Source organism: Glycine soja, chromosome 6, assembly GCF_004193775.1.
Source record: "Glycine soja cultivar W05 chromosome 6, ASM419377v2, whole genome shotgun sequence".
Taxonomy (NCBI): domain Eukaryota; kingdom Viridiplantae; phylum Streptophyta; class Magnoliopsida; order Fabales; family Fabaceae; genus Glycine; species Glycine soja.
In genome coordinates this window covers 19,126,648-19,151,757 of record NC_041007.1, presented here as the reverse complement: position 1 = coordinate 19,151,757, position 25,110 = coordinate 19,126,648, and the positions used below count along the sequence as shown (strand labels likewise).

At 32.3% G+C, this 25,110-nt stretch overlaps 1 protein-coding gene across 1 annotated transcript; it reads right to left on the bottom strand.

The window, feature by feature from the left end:
- Window positions 1-7,063: 7,063 nt before the first annotated feature.
- Window positions 7,064-9,812, bottom strand: LOC114416628 (transcription factor TCP5-like). The gene is made up of 2 exons (XM_028381572.1): window positions 9,163-9,812; window positions 7,064-8,677 (listed from the first exon to the last, which is right to left on the bottom strand). Exon 2 carries the CDS (start codon window positions 8,568-8,570, stop codon window positions 7,398-7,400), a length of 1,173 nt encoding a protein of 390 aa, XP_028237373.1. The 5' UTR covers window positions 8,571-8,677; window positions 9,163-9,812; the 3' UTR covers window positions 7,064-7,397.
- Between the last annotated feature and the right edge of the window lie 15,298 nt (window positions 9,813-25,110).

Genomic DNA, 25,110 nt, shown 5'->3' with positions numbered 1-25,110 from the left:
AGTGAGACCTAACAAAATTAATGATTTTTAATAAATTTTAATTAATCATAGCAAAAAGTGTTAGAAAGAATGTTATTAACATTTCTCTAATTTTTGTTCCCTCGTTGTTTTGAAGTTTGATTTTAGCCTCTCTAAATGAAACTTTTCTAAAACTTGATATTTCTTATGATCTTGATGGTTAAATTTTATTTGAAAAATTAAAAGTTACAAGAGATGTTTCAACAATAGATCAAAATCAAGCCTTATGATATTTAGTTCTTTGAATTCCTTTCCTAATGCATTTTTAACTTAAAATAATATTTACTATTTATGTTATTGTTGCATATAGTAAAAGAAGTTTATGAAAAATAAAAATTTTAAAATCCTATTTATTATGTCCTAAGGTAGATATTAAATACTTTTGCTTTAATTTTTATTGAAATGATTTTTTTAAAGAATGTTAACTGTGAACAAATTATTAGTGAGTTTTACACCAAAAAGTGTATGGAGGATAATATTTAAATGATTATGAGGGCATGATATTTTCATTTTGGCCGGGGCACTAAAATTTTTAGGACTGACCATGTATAGGTTATATATATACAAAGAGAGAAAATAGACGATGTATTAGTTGTGTAAAATATACTGTCATTCAATAGGAAATCATCATACTACATAGTATGTTTGGACTTTTATAATAAGTTAATAATTACCTTAAAAGTTATATACATTTTTTCTAGTCTCAAATATATAAAAAAATCAATTCATACTGACTAAGAAAGTTAGTTAATAATCACATTTAATTGCATCAATCTCAAATAAAAATTAAGTGGAGTGTATTCAATTAGGATTTCAAAGAATTTTAAAAGAATTATTTTTTTTGTAAATTTTTTTCTAGATATTCAATCAAGATTTTTAAATAATAAAATAAGTTTTGTGGTATTCAGTCAAAATTATTAGGATTTTTTATGAATTCAATAAAATCTATTGGTATTTCGTTAATATTTTTTACAACTTACAAAAATTTATTTGATATTTAAAAGTATACAAATTTTGATAGATTCTTTTTTAGGATGGATTTTAATGGATTTCATTAAATTTTTAAATAGAAAATACATATAAAATAATCTCACCCAAACCCTTGAGATTTCTTGACACCTTCTTTATTTCTTTCTTTTCCTACCAATTGATATGCTTTTTCTTCTCCCATCAAACATAATTCCTTGTCTTTTTGTTGAAAGTGATAGACATTCATATTTTTTTTTACTCTTTAAACCCATGGACAACATGTCCTAAGACATGTGATATGAGAGATCTTTGCTATTCTTTGAATTTGAGGCATCTTGATTACATTTTTATTTATAATTTTTTTTTTGGTGGGATTGTCATTATAGAAATGATTAAGAGTATCTATGCTACTGATAGACATTGCAGTATGTAATGTTTATACTATTAACATAATTGATGATTGAAGAGGAATGAATCTATTATGTTTGTAAATATGTGAGGGGAAATTGATTTATTATGTAATAAGTTTATAGTTCTTTATATGAGATGGTTTTATTTAAAGTGTTAGGTGAGAGAATTTCATAGATCTTTTTCAATAATTTTGAATGTTTTTTAAAATTTTACGAAGTCTTTTAAAATCTTAAAAATCTAAAATATCTGTTTAAATCTTACATATTTATATTTTATAAATCTATTAAAATTTAAACTACAAAATCCTAATTAATTATAAAATTCTTTTAAAAAAATCTTAAAAATCATTATATTTTTAAAAAGTCTTTTAAAATCTAGAAGATATTTTTTATGTCAAAATAATCTTTTAAAATCTTAATTCAATACACCTCTTAAATATTTCTCAAATTTATCCTTTATAATTTGATATTAAGAATAAAAAAGAAACGTTAGAACTAAAAATTCAATTAAATAAAAGATCCTTTAGACATAATAATATAGACATAATAATATTGAGATAAATTTAGTTAACATTCTTTTGAATTTAAAAAAGAGACCGAGTAGTATATTGTAGATGCAACTGTGGTATTTTTACACCCTTATTTTTTTAAACTCCTACATTTAATAATAGAAATAATTTTTTTCATTTGATTTTCTAAAGAAATGAAAGAGATAAAAGAAAAAGAAGATAGAATGTGGTCCAATTCTCTAATGTACAATATAAAATATATATACAGGATCCCAAAGGCAATAATTTTTCTTTAGTAGGGATGACGTACGCACTGGTATGCACGCCTACAAAGCGCATTATGCAAACTCAACTACAAAAGCATCCGTTGATTGATTTCTTTCAATTTTCTTTTTGATATAAATGAACATGTGATTTTTTTTCTTTTTTCTTTTGTTTCATCTAACTTTGTACAGTTTATTAGGAATAACTCATACTGACTGAGAATATTAGACAGACTACAATGAAACCATTGAATAATCTCTAATATTGATCATTAATCTTTTGATCTAATACATTTTAGGATTTTATTGACAGCTCTTAAATCTTTGACTCTGAGACCTTTGAGATGATCCAAATATAAACAAAACATTTAATCCCTCTTTACTTGTAAAAGTGATTGATTTAAGGTCTTTTGGAGAAAATTGCTCCATCTTATACTGTATTTACTTATACTAAGAAAAATTGTTCTATACTTATGAATAAATGTTAACTTATAATAATATAACCTTTTTTTCCAACAGATTGTTAAATAAAAATTTAAATTTATATTAATCAAATAATTATAATGGTTAACATTTTTAATTTATTTATATTAAATGTAAGGTTTTTAGTAGAGAGTACGTTAACGATTTTATTTAAATAGTGGTTTTAATGACAATCTCACTTATTAAAAATGATAATATTCTTTGAATTAAATGGCTATCAAATTATATATAATAACCATTTTAAATTTGTTAAAAAAATGTTATATAAAACTAAATATAAGTCGTTTTGCTTGTTTAAGTTTAGCCTCAAACTAAGTTTTTTTTCTTCTTCTACTAATACTACTACAATAACATTACATATTTAACAATTTTTCATATTATTTGCTTTAAAATGTATTTCGTAAGCAATAATAATTAAAAATAATTTTTTTTATAAATATGCATTTCAGCTTAAAATAACTCACAATATTCCATTTTAATTAATAATTAAAGATATGCATTAGAAAAAATAAAAATTAAGTGATTAATCTACAAGAAAAATTCAATAATGAATTGGCAATACAAAATATTATAGTTTATATTGACTAAATAATTTCAACGTGCAACTTATGCTTTATATATTATTTCAAAGACCTATACACTTTAGTAGTTTTATGCACTGATAAGGTAAAAAAAAATTACAAATTCAATTATAAGTTATCATATGATAAATTTATTAAATTTTATCATAACTTCCTTAAAAATTATACTTACAATGATTTATGGTTATTGCTTCTTCTTAATGTTACACACAACTAATTAAATTTAACTACATTGTATAATCAAAGTAGCATAACTTCAATTTTAAACTAGGCCAACATTTTTCAATTCTACAAATTATTAAATAATTTTTCATTCATTATATATTAATTTATCATTTTTATATTAAAACACCCATGGATGAAAAATGAAACAGAAATGTTTGATCACAGTTTCTTTTTCTTGCTTTATATTCATCATATGAATGTAAAATCACTCAAAAATTATATGCTATAAAGCTAGACTTATACCTTTAATGATCACAGAATTAGGTTAATTATTTTTATTTTTCTATTTATAAATATTAATAAAAATAGTTTATAAGAAAATATTTAATAAATCATTAATTTCAATAAAATATAAATTTTGATATATTTTATTTTTTAATTAATGACAATTAACATGATTAATTTCAATAGAAAAAATAAATAATATTTTAAAATATCATTTACAATGAATTATTTATAATAAAAAATACATATAGAGAACAATTCACTTTAGAGAATAAAAAATATCTCAATTATTAATGAAAATTAATAATTAATATATATTATATATACATATATTCAAATATAAATCTTTAATTTTTTTCATTAACTAAAATTATACTTTATTTACTCATTATAGAGTAGGTGAATTTCACATCTTCTATAGTAATAAAAAATGACAAAACAAATGGTAACCACCTTTCATTATCATAACACTTTTTCGCTCATTTAACCACGTCAACACAAATAATAATGGTTGTGAGCCACACTAGTCAAAAGTTTCACCACTGCCACATAATAAATTGTTATGCATAATTTTGATTTTTTGCTTTCTTTCGTTCATTAATTGAAAGGTACATTAATGAGGTGGGTCAGATATTACAAGTTGTTTGAACAAACCATCCATATACTATGAAATTGGATAAATATTAATTAATGTCTTTACAATATTAACTAAGGAATTTAAAATAAAAATATTTTTATCAGAAGATGAAATATTATGTTTTTTTATGATTTTTTTATGATTTTCACACTAAATATTTTTTTCTTTTAATTTTTAACCAATAACCAATTTCCTTAGCCAGTACCATAAAATTAAGACAGAGAGACTAATGAAACACCCTGCTAACTATATAGTGTAAGCAAATAAAAAGATTTTCCATGATAATGTACCGCCAAGTCTGAATAGTTTCCATATTTCTATGTTTTAAAGCCACTGAAATAATTAATCAGGACCACACAGACAAATACTATATATAATATTAATAAAACTTTTTGGTCATATTTCTCTTTGATGACTCTATTCCAAAGGATCCTCTGAAAACCTAACGGCTGCAACAACTGAGTCTCCTTGTTAATTAATTATTCATCTTGGATCTTGTGACATATTATTGTCTACTACACAAATTCAGTCTCCCCCTGTGATTTTATGTTGTCTCCTTTTCATTGTCAGCAGAAACTGTAGATCCAGAAACATTTCTCTCTCTTTTTCACACTGTGTCGATGGATGCTTCCATGCCTTCATTAAGATGCTGTCTAAAAGGGTACAAAGATGAAGATAGACACAAGACTTATTATATTGCTTACTAGGCTACTACTCTCTCTCTGCATTTCACACACATCTATGTAATATACAACAGATCCCTTTGGACTGTAGCATGCAACTTCACACAGCCTTTTCACTTTATCCAATTTTCAAGAGAACATAACCACATATAGAATTAATTTTCTAGTTTTATATATGTATACATTGATCATATAATAATTTATAAGATTTTTCTAACATTATTTTTTTTTAATTTTTCGTCACATTATCAATAATTGTATTTCACAATTCTTTTTTTTACTGTACAAACTATTTGTATGAATTGAATACAATTTTTACTTTTATCAATAGGTACTAGTGTATAATTACATTCTTTCTTTTCCTTTACAATCTTACTATATATAGGGTGTCATGGTTGGTGCATCTCCAAGCCTTTTCTTTGTTCAACATTATCTTTAATTAGTACTATTTTCCAACTGAGAGTTTGTGGCAGACCCTCACATGCAGTAGGTCGGCATGCATTGCTAGCATAGCTACATGCATCGGGAATAAGTCATTAACCAAAGGCATCAAAAGTTGCTTCTGATGAATTGAGTTTACATATAATTAGGACACTTCTTTCCACCACATAGTTGAAAAAACATTCAATAATTCGTACGTATACTTTGATTCAAATTTAGGTTGCATTACTTGCTTTCTGAATGTTACTATATACATGTTAATGCACAAGGACATGGTACACATATTTATAATTAATAATTCATCATTCATCTTTCCAGATTGCGTGTTAATTATATATCACGCTACTTACATAGATGTACACTAAATGAAACATAGTTTTTTATATATGTTTAATACTATACCACCAACAAGGCACAACTAATTTATATTTTCACAATTCAATGTTTTCATGTAGTGACATATAGGTAGCAAAGAAAAGAATCATGCATCCTGAAACTAGAACAGATTTAAGACAAAACATGCAGCGAGCAAACCGACCATATATAACAACTGTTGCAAGACAATGATACGATACCATATAACATATATACCATACCATCACATCCAAAAAGTTTCCAAAGGTATTATATTGCCTTCTAAATAAAAGATATTTATATAAGTTGATGTTAGCTCTAGAAATAACATGGGTCAGTGGTTGCAGTTCTTGTCCAATGGAAAAGAAAACCCAATTCAATTGTCTGGTTCTCTATTTTAAACCAGCACTAAAATAATTCAGAAAAAGAGTGATAGAATTATACAAGACAAATTAATTACAAACATATATACACACGTTAAGGTAAGTTACATAACTCTATTTTTAACATACTACTCCATGATGCTAAGCTAAACACTAGTTAACGCGAATGTGACAAATGGACGTTTAATTTCTTGGCATAGCAATGTATAAAGTAGAAAAAAGTAATAAAGCAGAACAAAATTATTAAGTATATATTTATCAGAGTATATACGAGGAGAGGCTTGATCAAACACATTACCTTCAGTAAAATTATTTTGAATTATATTTTATATATAAGAGCCGCTTCTGCCAGCCATATATTGAGCTCTCAAGTCGTGGAATTAAAATTCATGAGTTTAGGTGAAAGTACTAATTAAGTATAGAAGCAACAATATCTCTGTTATATAAACAAGTGAAATCACCCGTCTCCATATCTTATTTCCTTCCCTGTCCCTCCAGTATATTAACACCTTAGCAAAAAATGAAAAAAATTAACTAAGAATAAAGAAAGTGAATGTTAATTTTTTAATAACTAATCATTTTTTCTTAATCCATACACAAGGACATCGATAGTACGTTACATTTGTTCTTGGACTTTATTTTATGGTCACCCTTTCATGCTACATCGTATGCATTATTAAATGTAAGATGTTTGTAGTGATGATCACAATGAAATTCTAGCTAAACCCTTTCAAGCTTAGCCACAGCGCATTGGTAATTGAATTAGCTTGGATCACGGAACTGTACTGTCTAACTTAAACTAAAATGAAAATGCCTTCTTCTTTTATTTTACATAAATTAATTTCAATGATGGAATTCATGTATATGCATACAAGAAATTAAGAAAGAGAACTCTATTTAGTATCTTGGTACTTATTATAACTTGTACCCAGAAATGGTTTGTCAATAAGGTACGTATAGCTGAAATCACAAAGATTCAAATACAAAATATACTGTTCTCATATGTATAGCTAGCATTGCCATACCTACAAACGTGCATGTACTCACCTTGGTAATTGAAACTTGAAAGTGGAAAAAATATAATGTGCTTTAGCTTCGAGTGATTTCTATGAAGAATACCATCTCACAGGATCCTTAATTTCACAACAATATAAGGCCTGCATAGAGCCACAGTACAATCTAACATCTTTGGAAGGAACAATGGTCATGAGGAGATTCAAGAAGTGCTACCCTTATGATCTTGTTGGCTATGGTTGCTGCTGTCTGAATCCAAAAGCTTTGAACTAAAGAGTGCTGCTGGGAAGGGTCTGATCTGTGAATTGAATGGGTGATGAAGAGATGGTATGAGAGGATGAGGAGGCAAGATTTGAGAGCCTGAGTTCAAGAACTGATGAATGTGGTTGAACTGTCTTGGATCAGGGTCCACTGAGGGTGCAATAAATGGAGCATAGGTGGTGAACATTGATGGTGTAGCAGAAGATGAGCCAAACAATAATTGAGAGCCCGATGAAGGTAATGACAAAGAAGATTGGAATTGCACACCATTGTTGCCACTGCTTGGATTAGGATCTACTTGTTGAGAAGGGAACAATCCATGGCTTCCAAATTGGGATAAAGATAAACTAGAAGGCTCAGAACTGTAGGCGTTATATGGCATGGAATTGTTTAACAAACCAGGTAAAAGGGAGTGAGTAGTAGTAGTACTACTACTACCCATTGGGAAAAGCCTTTGAGTAGAAACTTGCAAGTTGTTGTAACCTCCAACAACACCATCTTGATCATGATTCTCTTCTTCACTTGTTTTGATCCACTTGCCCTTTTCAGCTTCCTTATTGCCTCTTAATCTTGACATTGAGTTTATGTTCTCCCAATACCTTGACTTTGCCATGAGGTTTTGAATCCCTCCATCCCTCACAAAAGTGGAGCTAGCATCACTGAAGGGTCCAAGAGACAGCTGATGAGAGGCAGCACTTGATTCATGAAAAGGGAATAGGGTTTGTGGATGATGATGAAATTGACCAAAACCCTGAGGGAATTGGAGTGGAGGGAGCTTGTCAATGTCAAATTTAGTGGCTTCAAGCAACCAATCTATCACTTTGCTTGGTTGGCTTAGTCCAAGCTTGTCTTGAAGATCATATAGCTGAATAGCTGTGGGAACCGAGAGCCTAATCCTTCTGTCCCTCAACCCTCTTATGGTGCAAACCTTGCTATGCCTATCTTTCCCTCCAAAAGAACGAGACACTCTCACAATTCTTGGATTTCTGAACGCTGACCATTGTCTTGAAGTAGTAGAAGATGCCTTGGAGAACTTGTCAATATTAGTGGTTGTGTCACCCTCTTGCTTTGCTTGATAACCTTCTCTTGAACTTGCCATCATCGTCAACATCATCTACTTATCTCATCATTGCGATTGTTAATTTCCTTGAATCATCTCTCTCCTCAATATATACATATATATATATATATATATGGCGCTAGCTAGCTTGAAGCAACTCTCTGACAAACAAAGGAAAATTATATCCATTGGTATTAGAAATAGAAACCCTTTTGTGACATTATTACACTTACACAGTTTCTGTTGTAAAATTTACTGCAAGATTGTACAAAAGTTTGTTGCATTCTTGACTATGAAAATATTCCCATTTTCAGTAGTTAGTTATTAAGAGAAACAGAATCATAAAATTAGAGAGCAAAAGGTTCTGAAAGTAGTAGTCTAAAAAAAATGGAAGTTCTACACTGAAATCAGTTTTCCCAGTTCCATTTGAGAACTTCCAGTGGTGCTGAAGTCATATAAATTGAAGCGAGGAGGATTCTATTTACTCAATTGATGGTTTGTTAAACCAAATTTGAAGCAAATATCATAGCCTTGTAAGTTGAAAATTGTACATATATATATAATAGGATTTCACTGAAAACATTAGAAGAATGAGAAGCATAAAGGGTTTAGGCTAGCATTAAAAATCACAACAAAACCAACTTACACGAGAGAGAAAATTCTGGATGTCTGGTTATTCTGTTCTATGCCTTCCACCATAACCTAGAAAGAGAAGAAATGAAAGGGAAAGGAAATAGAAATCCCCTAAAATGAAAAGTATTTCCAAATTGAGCACCTAAATGTTAATTATTTGAGCAGATGACCCCAACCTTAGATTTCAACCTATATTCCCTCAAGGAAATAATAATTCAGAATTTTGTAAACGAGAAGTAGTGAAAATTTTAATTTTACAGCATTTAGCTTTTTACATTTTTAAATGTAAAAAAGAAAACGATCATTGATCACGTGGCATCCTTTTGAAGTGGCACGTCAACAAAAGTGGTAAATTTTCCTCGATTTGTTCATACCACATACTGAACAATCACTGGCTTAATGATTAACTGCATTTTCAACATAATTTTTCAATTGAGTGAACATTAGATGCAAGCTTTAATATTGGACTAAGCATTGCCAGCCCAAAGGGAGAAAGATAAAAAGAAAAGACAAGGAAAGAGATGACCCTCAATCCATTTATAACTTGATTTTTTTTTATTTATCTAAAAACTAGAAAAGAAAAGAAGAAGAAGAAAGCATGGTTTACACTTTTTGTGCGACCACATGTATCTTTGTCATGAAATTCGCACTGTTGTAAAGGAAACAAAAAGAATTCCACATACCATTATCTAAAGAACTAATGCATTTCTGGTAGTATTATAAAAGCGAAGATCTTATAAGAGAATGCAATCCTTTTGGTGTTACATATATATATATATATATATATATTGTCTTAGAATTATACCTATATACCAAATATTCTTAATTAAGATGATAAGACTAAGATTTTCAGAAAACTAAGAGAAACAAGTGTGGAAGGAAATTCAACTAGATGATAGATCATAGGTAGCTGCGCTATGTAGATCAGGGACCAACTTAGGTTCTTAAAAAGCATCCACTCAACTCAGAGAGAAAAAATGAGGGACCACAGGCAGATGGCAGTGAGATTTGCACGGCACAAGTTGGAAGATCTGACTTTCACTATTCTGTAACATAAATATCTAAATTTGGTTTAGTAACTCTAATTGCGTGCGTTCAATTACTTCATTAAGATGCATGTGCTTATTCCCTCAATGAGATGCAGATACCTATGTGCTAATTAAATTGATTGATCAAAGTGTGTTATAATGCACCAAGAAATTTTAGTGCACGGATTTGATTTGCTAACTTGAATAATTTGGCACTATATATATATATATATATATATATATATATATATATATATATATATATATATATATATATATATATATAGCACTCCATCTTTTCCTAATTATGTTGTTGTCTTGCGTAGGTCTTTAAATATTTAGAGTACTTTGTAGCCTGCCAAACAAGAAAAACCCTAATGGACAATTATTGCTCACTCTGAAAGAGTGATATCTTAAGCTTAATTTTTTTACACTTCAAAATGTGGGCTTGATTAACAGTGAACGAGTAAAAATGGGCTTGTACCAGATTAGTTTTTCAAGGCTTAAGGGAACCCTAGGTGGGTCTTTACATAGAAAGTTGTAAAAAGGAGGGAAAAAAATAATGAATTAATTAATTTTGTTACAGATTTCTTATTAATAGCTCAACTGAAGTTGTAACAGTATTAGTTGGTAATGAAACAGCGTGCTTTTAAGAACAAGAAACCTTGAAAAAGCTGTGCTGTGTCCCGCAGTACTGTGTGAAGGGTAAGAGCCTGCAGATTTTCCTTCAAAACCAAGCAATATCCAGAATAAATTGGGATTTTCACCAAAAATAATTGAGAGGTTCATCACAGGACACTGCGACTGCAGTTTTACTTGTGAAAAGCTGAACCTACTTTATATATAGTTTTTAAGCTTCATATGTATAACCTAAATGAATTCAAACCATATGAACCCCAGAAACCTACCAACAAAATGCATTCAATGTGAAATTTCATTTCTGCACCTAAGCCGTACCTTGGTGTTCCTTAGACACATACTACTTTATAACAATTAATTAAGAAATATACAAAGAATGAATAATGTAATTATAAAAAAAAAACCCTAAATTCCAATTCAGTAAACATAAAACATAAAGGCCTAACTGAACTTTGTCCTTTGATTAGTCAAAAAAAAAACTTTGTCCTTGGAAAAGGATGGCTAATTAGAAATTCATCTTTTTCTTTTACGGAAACAAAATGATTATGATTTTGACGTACTGTTGTCTGTTGCTTAAGGGTTATTGGTTTTATGCACTTATCTTTCTGTCTGCTAGCTATTGCTGAATAAGTGGAGAACTTAACCACAATGAGTGTTTCAGATTGGACTAGCTTTAACCTATAATTACCCAGAAACTGTGTCTTCCATTTTGGTTGATTGGATAATGGAAACGAAGGACAATTTTATTGTGCAATAAGATTCGAAAAAAATGAGAATATTAATCAGCAGCTCTTTTTTTTTTTTTGTTTTTATAACAATTAATATGCTGGCATTTCATTTAAAAGAAAAAATAAAAAAAAAGGGTCATACTCGTTGAAAAAATAAAGGGCATTCTGAATCTCGATCTATCCCAAAATAAATCATTCATGTTCTTATAGTAGAGATAAAAGTCATTTTGGATCTAAACTTACGTATGGATTGATAGAAAAAGAATAGAATACAATAGATTATAATGAAATAGAATGAATTGAACTGAAATAAAAATATCATATATTTTATAATACATCGGAGCAAAGAATTTCATACCATCGTTTGAAAAGAATAGAATATAATGAATTTTAACTTCTTAATTTATCCTATATTACTTTCAATGTTATATTTCAATCCCATAAAAGTAATTTTTAAGATAGAAAAAGGAAATGATAGAGGATAGCAAAAAATGAAAAACGAAATACAAGAAAACTATATTCGTGATTTGCGAAGAAGAAAAGAAGAGGAAATGTTTCATTCGAATTGATCTTTTTTGAAGAACATGCCTTAGAGTGATGAAGACTGTCAAGGTAAAGGTGAAGTTTTCTTATTAAAATGTTGGGTTTTTTGAAATTGGTGGCCATGTTGGCTAGAAATGGAACAGTGGTGATGTTGATAGGTGAGAGAAGAGCGGAAGAGTTTGTAAAGATAATTATTTTATAATTAGACGTTTTGCTTTCATTAAGTATACTTCAAATCAAAGAAAAGAGAAATGAAATTAAGTAATATATGATTGAATAAAATTGCTCAAGACTCGTTTATTCCATATGTTTCATTCTAATTTTTACAAATCAAACAATGAAATAACTTCTTCCATTCCATCTTTCTCCATTCTATCATTTACCAACCTAAACATAGTTTTTTTAGCTTAGGTAGGAACTGTAGCTTATTTTAACTTCTCTTTTTAGTATGGAGAAATTCAACCAAACATATTAAATTTTCTAAAAGAGACTTTAAAATATATTTTTCTAATGAAAAAACTCTTAAAAATTATTTTAAAAGATTTTAAATTATATTTATTCCTTTTATTTTTTATTTCAAATATCAAGATTTAAAAACATATTATACAATAAGTTTTAATTTAAAAGTAACTTTTAGACTTAAAAAATATAAAATTATCAAACATCTTCCACATTAAATTTAGACAAATGCTGCCCTAAAGGTACAAATTAAGGAATTAAAGTGAAAAGCTTTTTCCTTTTTGTTGAAGCATATTAATTTGTTCTCAATATGATTTCACAATATAATCCATCGTGTTTTCCAATAAAAACATATATTTATTAATTCTTTAATCAATATCTTGAGATAGTACACTACAAAAAAGGTGTTTTTTACGTCGTTGATTCTATGACGGTTGTAAACAACTGTCTTAGAAAATGAGGCGGTGACATATTCGTAATTAACAGCAACAGAACGATGACGTTTCCCGATACCCGTCGTAGATTGCAGATGGCATGGCAAAGCTGTAATTATGCGATTAACATACAACAATGGTCTCGTCCAATGATCGCCTTTGTATCATTAGTGGTTTCACGTGGTGGACACGTGATTTTCCCGACTACCATACAAAGACGATCATGTACCGAGACCCGTCTTTGTATCGTTAGTGGTTATACGTGGCGGACACATGATTTTCACCTTTAACATACAAAGACAGTATTGTCCTCAGACCTGTCTATGTATCATTACTAGTTTGAGGTTGCAGACTCGTGATTTTGTACAATACAAAGACGGTCGTACGGATAAACCCATCTTTGTATCGTTGGCGGTTTCACCTGGTGAACACGTGATTTTTCCGTTTACCATACAAAGACGGTCTTCACTGAGACCCATCTTTGTATGTTTAGTGGTCACACGTGGCGAACACATGATGTTCCACTTTATTGCCATATAAAGACGGTCTTCACTGAGACCTGTCTTTGTATCCTTACTAGTTTCACGTGGCGGACACGTGATTTACCCCTTCTAACTCTTTGGCTCCTACGACCCTCGAGTAGACAAAGAACACCACCTCTACGCGCCCTAGCTTCATAGCAGCGTCTCCGACAAAGTCCCTACCGCTTGGTCCGTGCGGTTTGGTTAACATCTCCGGCGTTACTTCTTCTTCCGTCTACAGTCGCCACCGACAATGCTGAGGCTGCATTCAGGTAATGTTTATACCTGTATTTTCATTCCGCATATGACTTCACCACTTTGATTCATGTTTGGTCTCGTCTCAGGAATTTACTTCTTGTTGGTCGTCTACTACTCCGCCACAGATTGTCGTGAAGCTGAGCCATATTAAAGGTAACGTTTATAACATTGTAGAGCTAAACAAATTTGTTGGTGGTGGTCACAGGAAGCTTTGTCTTCTTACTTTGCTTGTTGGTGGTCTTAGGAAGCTTTGTTTTCTTATGTTGTATTAATATTCTTCTTACCTTGGTTGTTGTTGGACAAAAAAATTTTGGGTCCTGTAGAGCTACTTCCATAAGGCTTGCCTCCATAAGGGTTGCCCGAGTGTGGAACAAGACACTGAGTCACACACACATTTATTGGTGTCATAGCATGTTTAATTTACCAGTCTTCTGTGTCAAGTCCAAAGCTTCATGAATTATTGTAGTTTCACGAAGTGACAACTCTCCACCTTTCCCTGCCTTATAATCAAGTTGAGCATATGTAGGTAGTGCAATTTTTTTGTATCAATGTAATTCACATGAGAGGTTGAAATAAAATAATAAGATTGAAGGGTAAAACCTTCATTATTGTTATCTATATTGTATGACTATCCTGTCAATAATCTTGAAAATGTACATCATAAATTATTGGTGTCCTGATTTACTCACATCCTAATTTTGATGTCTTATGCAATGAGAAAAGCATGATATCAATAATTTTTGGGACTAGGTCGAGTCTAGTAATTCAACAACGGTTGTCCATTTCATTAAAGGTTGTCCATTTCACTAAAGGTTGTTCACTGAAGTGTCTCATGAGCTTAATCTCGGGCAAGTTGTTTAGTCTTGAGTGTGGTGCATCTTTCTGAAAGATGAAAACTAGTTTGTTGCATCTTTCTTAATTATGAAAATGACAACTTCTAAGGCAGGCAATTTGAGTCCTTTTTAATGGATTCAATGATTCTTAATGCTCTTGCTATTGGTCACTTGGTCAATAAAATATGTTCCTGATGCTTGTATATCACCAGAGATTGAAAATAGTGTTGTTTATGCTAATGAAGGGAATATCAGCACTAGGGAAAGAAATATAGCTCCACAGTAAGCCCATAAAACATATTGGGGAAGTAATGATGTACTTTGCAGGGAGTTAAAACCCATCAGGAAATTATTGAGTCTGTGAATTATAAGAACTTTATGGTAAGGAAGAGATGAATTCAAAATCCGGTTCGTATAGAAATTATTATTTTTTTTATAATTTCTGCTATAGGGCAACATTTTTGACGCACAGAAAAGAACATGGGCTAAATTCAGTTGTCATATCATATACTTTGTTATTGTTTTTAGCCAATTGGCAGTGTTTTAAATCCTGAATAGTGGCACATAGTTGGTCCCAAAAATGCTAGAGGGATAGTTGCCATTTTGAAATTTTTATATAGTTTATATTTTGTATGTTGTATACAATTATATGTATAAATTCTCAAAAATGATAAAAAAATACTCAAAATTCATGATTAATAATAAAAATACAAAGTTATAGGTGTGTTAAATAAAACAGCAAAAGTCAAATACAAGTTGCCTTCATTATCATTTTCACCAACTGCAAATTTCATTTTGGGAAATGAATATCCTAAAAATAGCCCAAGCCATTTCAGGGGTTGTTGTAGTGTAGTGGCCATAGCTGGCCAAATTATTCAGTGCTGAGCTGCTACACTGGTATAGCGGTGCTATTTAAATCCCTGCCTATTAGTTATGTTACTTATATGCAACTGGCTAACTTAACCTTCATTATGATACATGGGTGGACCTACCTTCATGGGAACTTATCCTGTTTTGAGCCCGTATGATCGAATTTGAGACCTTAAAACATGATTTTAAGATTCTAGATTGATACATATAGTAGAGGTTTCTAAAACTTCATTTAATTTTCTCAAGACCTAAAATCAATTATAAGATAAGTTGAATCAGTAAATAGTTCATAGTTTCATACCCCAATTTTCAATAAATAGTTCTTGAAATTGTTTATACTAATGTCTTCTACTTTGATATTGTTCAACTAACCGCTTCACTTGCCTTCTTGCAGTTATCAACTTTTTCAACCTGATTTTGCAACTTAACTACAAAAGCATGGTGATCTATCAGTGGTTGAGCTCCTCCTAACATTTCACTTTGAGGTAAAGCAGCATCTGTATTTGAATTTTAATTATAGGTAGTGGCATCTGGCTCAGAGTTAACAAGCTATGCATTTTCTTCAAGTAGAAATTAGTAATAAGAAAAAAAACATTATAGATCGATTCTGATCTGACAAGATGCTGCTTCCCAAAGGGCAGGGACATGTGAATTAAATACAAAAACCAGGCAGTTAGGCCCTTATTCAAATAATACTAATTTAAAAACTTACAACCATGATGCACTTTAGCTACCCTGCACAGAAAGATGTAAGTGTGATTAGACAATAACCAATGTTTTCCAATTAATGTGTCTACTTAATTAAACAGTAATTAATAGAATTTTTTTTAATAATGTCAATTTTTTAATCCCTCTTTACAAACATACTCTTGAGAACCAAAAGGTTACTACAACATCTATGTTGCTTTACACTTACACAGTACTGTACATATTTTAATAGTACTTGTATTTCCTCTTGTTCAAATCATGAGTGTTATCAACTATTGCCTCGTCTTGTTGTTGATGTGTCTGTCAGGCACTGTTTGCTTGTGCAAGCAAAGCAGCTATCTTTTGAGCACAAGTTTAACAGGCTTTTCAAGGTGAAAGTCAATGGTATGATACAATATAAGAAAAGATTTGGAGATATAAGATTGACTTGGTTATAAAAACAAGAGAGAGGGTGAAATTGATGGTGGGTTGGAGTCTCTGAAACACAAAAATTAATATATTAACAACTAACATTTCCAGTTAAACCAATATCGAAATAAAAAAAGGTTTTAAAAAATGGGGCAGAACAGTGATTTTGGTTGTAATGTAAGGACCATTTGTAATTTCTAGGACTGTATCACAACTATAATTGTTGCTAAATCATCTGTGTTTCACTGTAATTTCACGCAAGATAAAAGATAGCATAAAAAACCGTCATCAGATTTTAAAACCATATTAAAAAGTCTAATAACTACTAATGTCTTCCTCTAATAGGTATTCTGATATGGTTTATTGAAACCCAATTCATTAAAATGATTCATAAGTAGTAATAACTGAATTATTCACATATTTGCCCACTTATCATAAATGCAAGTATGTTGCAGGACTTGTGACTAAGCTGATAATAACAATTTATGTTTCTCTACTTTTTCCTGAATGTTAGTGGCAATTAAATGTGTAAAAATGTCTTTTTGGTTAGACGTGTGTTTTATTTATGTTGTCATATGATGACTTCATATGTACATGGCTAAATCTTTTATTTTCTCGAGTCTTATGATAGTCTTGAATGAAGAAAATCACCTAAACAAAAGAAAATCAACTACCAGCATTCTTCCGGATTTTTCGCTGCCCAGCTTTAACAAAAACCTCAACATGGTTACTTCGCTGAAGGACAACAGTCCTAGAGCAACACCTAATGTGATAGCAGCAAATAACACAGATGCCCAATACATGCTTATCATTTGCTATTATAATTTTAAGCTTCTAATTTTATTGCAAATAACACTGATGTGATGTGGATATTACAATTAAACCAATATGTAAGTTGTTAAATATTAATTTTTAAGAGAGCCTTAGCTTCCCGTTCAAGATTCAAAAAAGGGATTAATACGGACAATTTGGATTAATCACTTTATTGGATCTTGAATTGTCCGTTTGGACAGTTTGGGAGCTCCTATTTATTTTTTTTTACTTCATTCATTGTTACATGTTAAGTCTGTTTTGGTATATATGAATAAGTTTCGGTTGACTGCATATGGCTTTGTTCTCGGGGTGCATACTTGAACATGGTCAACTGATGTGACCTGTTTCATTTTGTGCACTTGGAGACCAATGTGAAATGCTATCGAAATTTATCCAAATTTACCATATCGTGCTTAACTTGTACATATGAATGAGTAAAAAAAAATAAGAGTTCCTGAATGGGATAAGACCACACCTTTTAATGAAAAAAAATTGGCATGCATGGAGTATGATGTAGCTAGTATTACAGCACAACGACCATGGATCGATGTTGGATTACAACACCTCGCATAAGCGAAGTGTATGAAAATGGGGTTGAAGAGTTTTTGGCATTTGCCCAACAAAATGCACCAGTTTTAGATGCAAAATATTTCTGCCCTTGTGTTAAATGTGTGAATAGGAGGCGTCAGTCCTTGAATGACATTAGATCCCATCTGATGTGTGATGGGTTTAGCCCGGCTTACACAAAATGGATATGGCATGGTGAATTGCATGCTAATACAACAACATCTCAACCTGAGTTGGTTCATGTACAAAGCGGAGATCGAATGGAAGACATGATATGTGATCTTGGGCAAGAGGGTTTTCGGGATTTTCATGCAAATATTTATGATGATCTCCAAACAGATGCATAAACGCCATTGTATGTTGGATGCAAAAGCTTCACTCGGTTATCAGCTGTGTTAGCTTTGTTAACTTGAATGTCAGATTTGGGTGGAGTGACAAAAGCTTCACTGAGTTGATTTTGTTATTGAAGAATATGCTTCCTGAAGATAACAGCTTACTGAAGAGTCACTACGAGGCAAAAAAGATATTATTTTCCGTTGGCATGGAGTATCGAAGAATCCATGCATGTCTGAATGACTGCATTCTTTACAAAAATGAGTTTGCGGATCTGCAATTCTGCCCCACGTGCAGAGTTTCACGCTACAAGGCCAACGATGGGGAATGCAGTGAAGGTGCAGCCACCATCAGTAGTCATCCAACAAAGGTTTGTTGGTATTTGCCAATAATACATAGGTTTAAGCTATTGTTTGCCAATGAACAGGATGCAAAAAACTTAAGGTGGCATGTAGATGAAAGAAGAATCGGGACTGGTCAGACATCCCGCAAATTGTACACAATGGAAGACATTTGATTGCTTGTATCCAACATTTGCATAGGATCCTAGAAACCTAAGGCTTGCACTAGCTTCAGATGGAAAGAATGTTTTTGGTAACTTGACCACCAATCATAGTTCGTGGCCCGTATTGTTAATGATTTACAACCTTCCTCTGTGGTTGTGCTTGAAGCACAAATACATATTGTTGTCTATGATGATAGCCGGTCCAAAACAATCTGGAAATTATATTGATGTCTATCTGGGGCCTTTGATTGAAGACCTGACAAAATTGTGGGTAGATGGGGTTGAAGTCTATGATGCAAATGAAAAACAGGCATTCACCTTACGTGTTATGATCTTTTGTACTGTTAACGATTTTCTGGGGTATGATAATTTGAGCGGATATAGTGTCAAAGGACACCACGCATGTCCTATTTGTGAAAAAAAAAATTCTTACATCCAACTAACACATGGGAAGAAGACAGTCTATAGTCTACACAAGGCACAAAAGATTTTTAAGTCGTAATCACCCATATCGGCATTTGAATAAAGCATTTAATGGAGATAATGAGATTGAAAGTGCGCCTGAACCATTATGTGGACATGATGTTTATGATCGGGTCTGAGACATAGTAACTACCTTTGGTAAGACACAAAAAAAGGACTTGTCTACGAAGAACATTTGGAAGAAGAAGTCGATATTCTTTGATCTGCCATATTGGTACAATCTAGATGTTCGGCATTGTGTGGACGTTATGCATGTGGAGAAAAATGTGTGTGATAGTTTGATTGGCACCCTTCTTAACATTAAGGGCAAGACAAAGGATAGTGTGAAATCTCGTCAAGATTTGGTTGAGTTAGGTATACGAGAGCAACTCCACCCAGTTTTATGTGGTAATCGAACATATTTGCCCCCAGCATATTGCACAATGTCAACGACAGAGAAAAAAAGGTTTTGTCACTGTCTAATAAATGTGAAAGTTACCCAATGATACTCTTCAAATATCAAGAGCCTTGTGTCAATTAAGGAATTGAAATTGATTGGCCTCAAATCTCATGATTGTCACATACTGATGCAACAACTTTTACCAATGGTCATATATGGAATCTTGCCTGAAAAAGTTTGAACTACCATCACAAGGTTGTGTTTTTTCTTTAATGTTATCTGCAGCAAGGTTATTGACCCATCACAATTAGATAATTTGGAGATAGAAGCCGCCATTATCTTTTGTGAATTAGAGATGTATTTCCCCCCGTCATTCTTTGACATAATGATTCACTTAATTGTTCATCTAGTTTGCGAGATTCGATTGTGTGGCCCGATTTATTTACACTGGATGTATCCGGTTAAGAGGTTCATGAAGGTGTTGAAAGGATATACAAAGAAGCAATATCGACCAGAAGCAAGCATTGTTGAAAGATATGTTGCTGAAGAACCAATAGAGTTTTGCTCAGTTTATATAAGTAACACAGAGCCAGTCGGGCTTCCGCAAAGTCATCATCACTCCATGACTCAAGGTAGGGGAACACGACGATTTAATGTTGTAACCATGGATAGGAAACGTCTGTCCCAAGCTCATCTACATGTCTTAAACAACACAATAGAGGTCATGCCATACATAGATTGTCACAAACAACATTTGTCAGTTAATCACCCAAAAATGAACAAGATGAGGCTATTGTAAGAACACAATAGAACTTTCATTAACTGGTTCAGGCAAACCATTTTTGCAGATGAACGTGTTTCTGAAACGCTACGATTGTTATCTATTGGGCCAAATCTTAATGTTCCCACCTGGCAGGGATATGATATCAATGGCTATGCTTTCTACACAAAGGCACAGGATGCAAGAAGTACCATGCAGAACAATGGGCACTACTACAAAAAGCATATTTAACATCGGCGGCTTAACATCGGTGTTCGGGGCCTTATCAGGTTACATGGGATGCCACCATGTTCGGGGTCTTTAATCCAGACTTCCCGCTCTACATAAAGCACGAAGACCTCTCCGAAATCGCACACGGTGGTCAATGTCTTAGCATATCAGTGTTACGGTTGTGGATTTTGTAAGTCATTTTAGATTAATTTTAATTACCTAAGTTATTGCTTTCAATTCATAAATATTTCACTTTGACTTAACATAAATAGGCATCTGAATGAAACAAGTATGCAAGCGGGGAATTCTGATATCTATGGATTTCTCGAGCCACAATTCATTCAGAGGTCTGGGCAATCACAGTTTGAGACTGAAAGTTACATACAGAGTTGGATGTAGAGTTTAAAACACGATGTCTACCTTGGAGCCTACCTGAATGGGTAAGTCACACAAAATAACTGAATTTAATTAATGTTTACTAATATACTAACCCATATTCATCCTCGTTGTAGCGGACACTGGCAGATGGTGGTCATCGTGCCCAAGGAACACCTAGTTGTCTGGTTTTGTTCATTACATAACAGGCCAGACAACTACCTTAAGGGGATAATTAACAGGTCAGTGTTCTTTTCAATGCATTTGCATTCAAATACCTCAACAACACCATTTTTTTAATGGTTACTCGTCTGGAACAGTGTTTTAAAAGGTCTTCATGATGCTCCACAGCCTAAATCAAAGGCTCCTGCTAGGTGGATTGTCTTCAAGGTACGTCATTTACATAAAACTTCCACTTATATATACTTCTTATGTGTGTATACACTAATTGTTTAATCAATATCCAAATTTCATTATGTATTTAGTGTAATAGACAAAGAGGAAGTACTGAGTGCGACTATTATGTCATGCACTGCATGTCCACCATCATTTTAGGAAGTTTCAAGAATAACTGGGAAGCGGTACGTTTATTTTAAACAAATTCGATTTTTTTATAATTTGTATTACATTATTAACTTATTATCATTTATTTCATGATGCAGTATTTTAACGATCCTAGACCATTGGAGCTAGAGAGATTAAAGGCGCTACGGATTCAGTGGCCACAATATTATCTCCGAGTTAGAGCTCAGAGCTAGGATTTAGGGACATTAAGTTTAGCTTAGTTTACTTTGGTTTAACATTTTTTTCATTTCCTATGTTATTTGAACATTGAATTCATTTGTTGATATTTGTTAATAATAAATCAATTATTCAATTTTTATTGTGATTAAAACTGCTTGAAAGCAGAATAAAATATTTATTTGCTGTGAATTGGGTCTGAAATTGCATTTTACAAGTACAATTTTGGGTTTATTGTAAAAATAGAAAGTTTATATATAAAAAGACTTGAAAACAACATCGGTTATTTAGAAAAACCGATGTCAACATGAAGATTAACATCGGTTTTTCAAAAAACCGATGTTGGTTATTTCTAATAACATCGGTTATTTATACATAACCGATGTTAACATACAAACGTTAACATCAGTTATTTATAAATAGTCGATGTTATATATAACTAACTACAGTAAAATAAGTGTATAGATGATGGACGTTGACATCGGTTTTCTAGAAAAATTGATGTTAATATATTCGTTAACATCGATTTTTTTATAGAAAACCGATGTTAATCTATAACATTAACATCGGTTTTTCTATAAAACTTATGTTAAGTAATATATTAACATCGGTTTTTCTATAAAACTGATGTAAATGTTCATCATGCATACACTTATTTTGCTGTAGTTATTTATATATAACATCGATTTTTTTCAAAACCGATGTTAACAATAATACTTTCAACATCAGTTTTAAAACTGATGTAGAATGTCGTAAATAACCAATGTTGGAAGTGTATTTTCTAATAGTAGGGGTTAGTGTTGACGGTCAGTCAAATCATTTTAGTAGTGTTTCTGATAACAATCCGATTCACGCCTCAATGCCCTACTATGGAGTCATTGAAGATATTGGGTGCTTGATTACGGTCAATTTAGAGTTCTTGTGTTCAATTGTAGTTGGGTTAATGCAAATACTGGGTTATGCGAAGACAAAATGGGCTTTACATTAGTTGACCTCGAAAAGGTGGTTACAATGACGACCCATTCATAATGGCAGTGCAAGCTTGACAAGTGTTTTATGTCCAAGATCCGTCCGACCCGACATGGTCAATGGTTGTACAAGGCAGAAAATTTTCTATGACTGACTATAGTGATGGTGCAGCATTTGATGTGACTGGCATGCCACCTGTCAATCAAGAAATGCCCATCATCTCAAGCATCGATCAGGATAATGTTGTACATGCATCTCGAAATGATCATAATGAAGGCTTATAGGAGAATATTAATACTTAACTGCTTATGTTTTTTCTGGTAATGTATAACACCTACTACATAATAGTAATACATTTATGTTTTTGAATACGATACATTGGTCATTTAACATTTCACTTGTTTGTTGAAATTAAAAATGTCATAGACTGTGCATAACCAACGTTGATGTTACTATATATGACTGTTGTGCTCATTTTTTTGGTTGCAGCTGTGTCCAGAGAATGACGACACCCCCACCCTCTCCTACAGAGCCCGATATTCCTTTTGATGGTATGTCTAGGAAGAGTAGACAATCCATGTGGCTAAAAAGGTTGACTGCACGAAGCTTGGATCAGCCACGACCTACAGTAAACATCAATCCAACCACTGGGAGAGGCTCAGGTCCTCATAAAGAAAAGTTTCATAGTTATCTAGGAGTTGTAGCACGAGACAAGATTCCGATTGTGCACTCCAGCTGGAATGATGTACCAGAAACGCTAAAGAACATGATATGGGGTGACATTTTGGCAAGTCCCTTTTGTAGGTCACATAATATTCGTTACAAACATTGATATGTTAGTAAATCTTACTTGAATACAAATGTTTTGTAGGCAAAAATCGACATCTCCAAGGGTGATAATGCAAAAAAGAAGGTCATGTCAACGGTGGCTATGCGATAGAGGCAATTTAAGTCATCACTGACAACAAAATATGTCTATGGTAACAGTGACGGGTAACCAAAAGATGATCCTTCAATTAAATATGGTATTGATGCAAAAGATTGGGCTGAATTTGCAAAAAGAAGGCAAACCCCTAGTTGACAGGTTTTTTTCACTACTTATATTATTGTATAAACATTCTCTCAATTTGTTTGGAACAAGTGTTTTTCTTAATCGTTGACAATTGCTCATTTTTGACAAAAAGGGATAAGGAAAAAGGCGCAAGAGATTAAAAAATATAATGACTGTCCGCACTTGTTGTCTCGTGAAGGCTATGAGTTACTTGAAAAAAAATTAATGGATGAAAAAAGGAAGACACGAGAACAACAAGCACAATTTACGGAGAACCCTTCATTGTACCTGGACCCACCGTCCCTAATTTCTAGACACATGAAGTGGAAGATGGCCCGCACAAAGCAATATGGCCAGATGACCTCTAAAGCCGCCAAAGAAATATCTGACAAAATTGTGAGCAATTAACTTAGTGTTTGATAGTGACAAATAATTTATTATTTCCAATAACAAGTTACTTTGTAGCTTTTATATATTGCGTGGATTTTGAACAGGACTATTTGGAATAGCAGAGCACACATGGTAGCTTTGTGCCTTCAAGACGCGACGATATTTTCAACAGCGCTATTGGAAGACCCGAGCATTCAGGTCAAGTACATGTGGCGGGGACAAGTGTGACAATTAGCCAGTACTTTGGTCCAGCATCACATGGGTCTACAACTTCATCTAACTCAATCACTCCACACCAGTTGGCTGAAATCATTGGTAACTTAAAGGAAGAATGGCAAAGAGAGGTAGAACAACAAAACAAAAACAGAGAAGAGGCGTGGTTGTGGAGGGTAGAAGAGGAAAAAAATGCACTATGGACACAATTAAAGAAGAACTAAAACAAGAAATCAAGTTGGAGTTATCACAAATTGCATCACAACACTCACCCTCACTTCAAGCACATGATATACAAGTATTAGCAGCAAGTGTAAGCTCCAAGGGGAGCTGTGCAGCACCGAAGACAAATGCAATAGGTAAAAAAGCCTCTGATATGCATGGTGATAGCGTGGGGCTGCATGTAATTGCCGAGAAGTCTACAAAATTAGTAGCATTGGGCAAACTGTACGACACTTTTGGCACCATACACAATGTGCCTTATGCAGATGATGTGGTTCGAGTGAGTGTTGTGAAAGTTTACGATGGTGATGCGCAGGTCCCTTTCCCCACATCAGAAATTAAGTTTGTCAGAGTAGCTGTTGGGACTTTCGTGGGATGGCCAACACATTTGGTTAAACCCATATCGAATGAGGTAATTACGATAGTCATGAATACTTATATTATTTACTTTGTAACATGGTTACTTATGCTAATTGTTTATGTTTTGTTATACCGGTAGG

Bases quoted from the DNA above. Each gene is read 5' to 3' on its own strand.
- LOC114416628 (XM_028381572.1), bottom strand. From the start codon at position 8,570: ATGATGTTGACGATGATGGCAAGTTCAAGAGAAGGTTATCAAGCAAAG.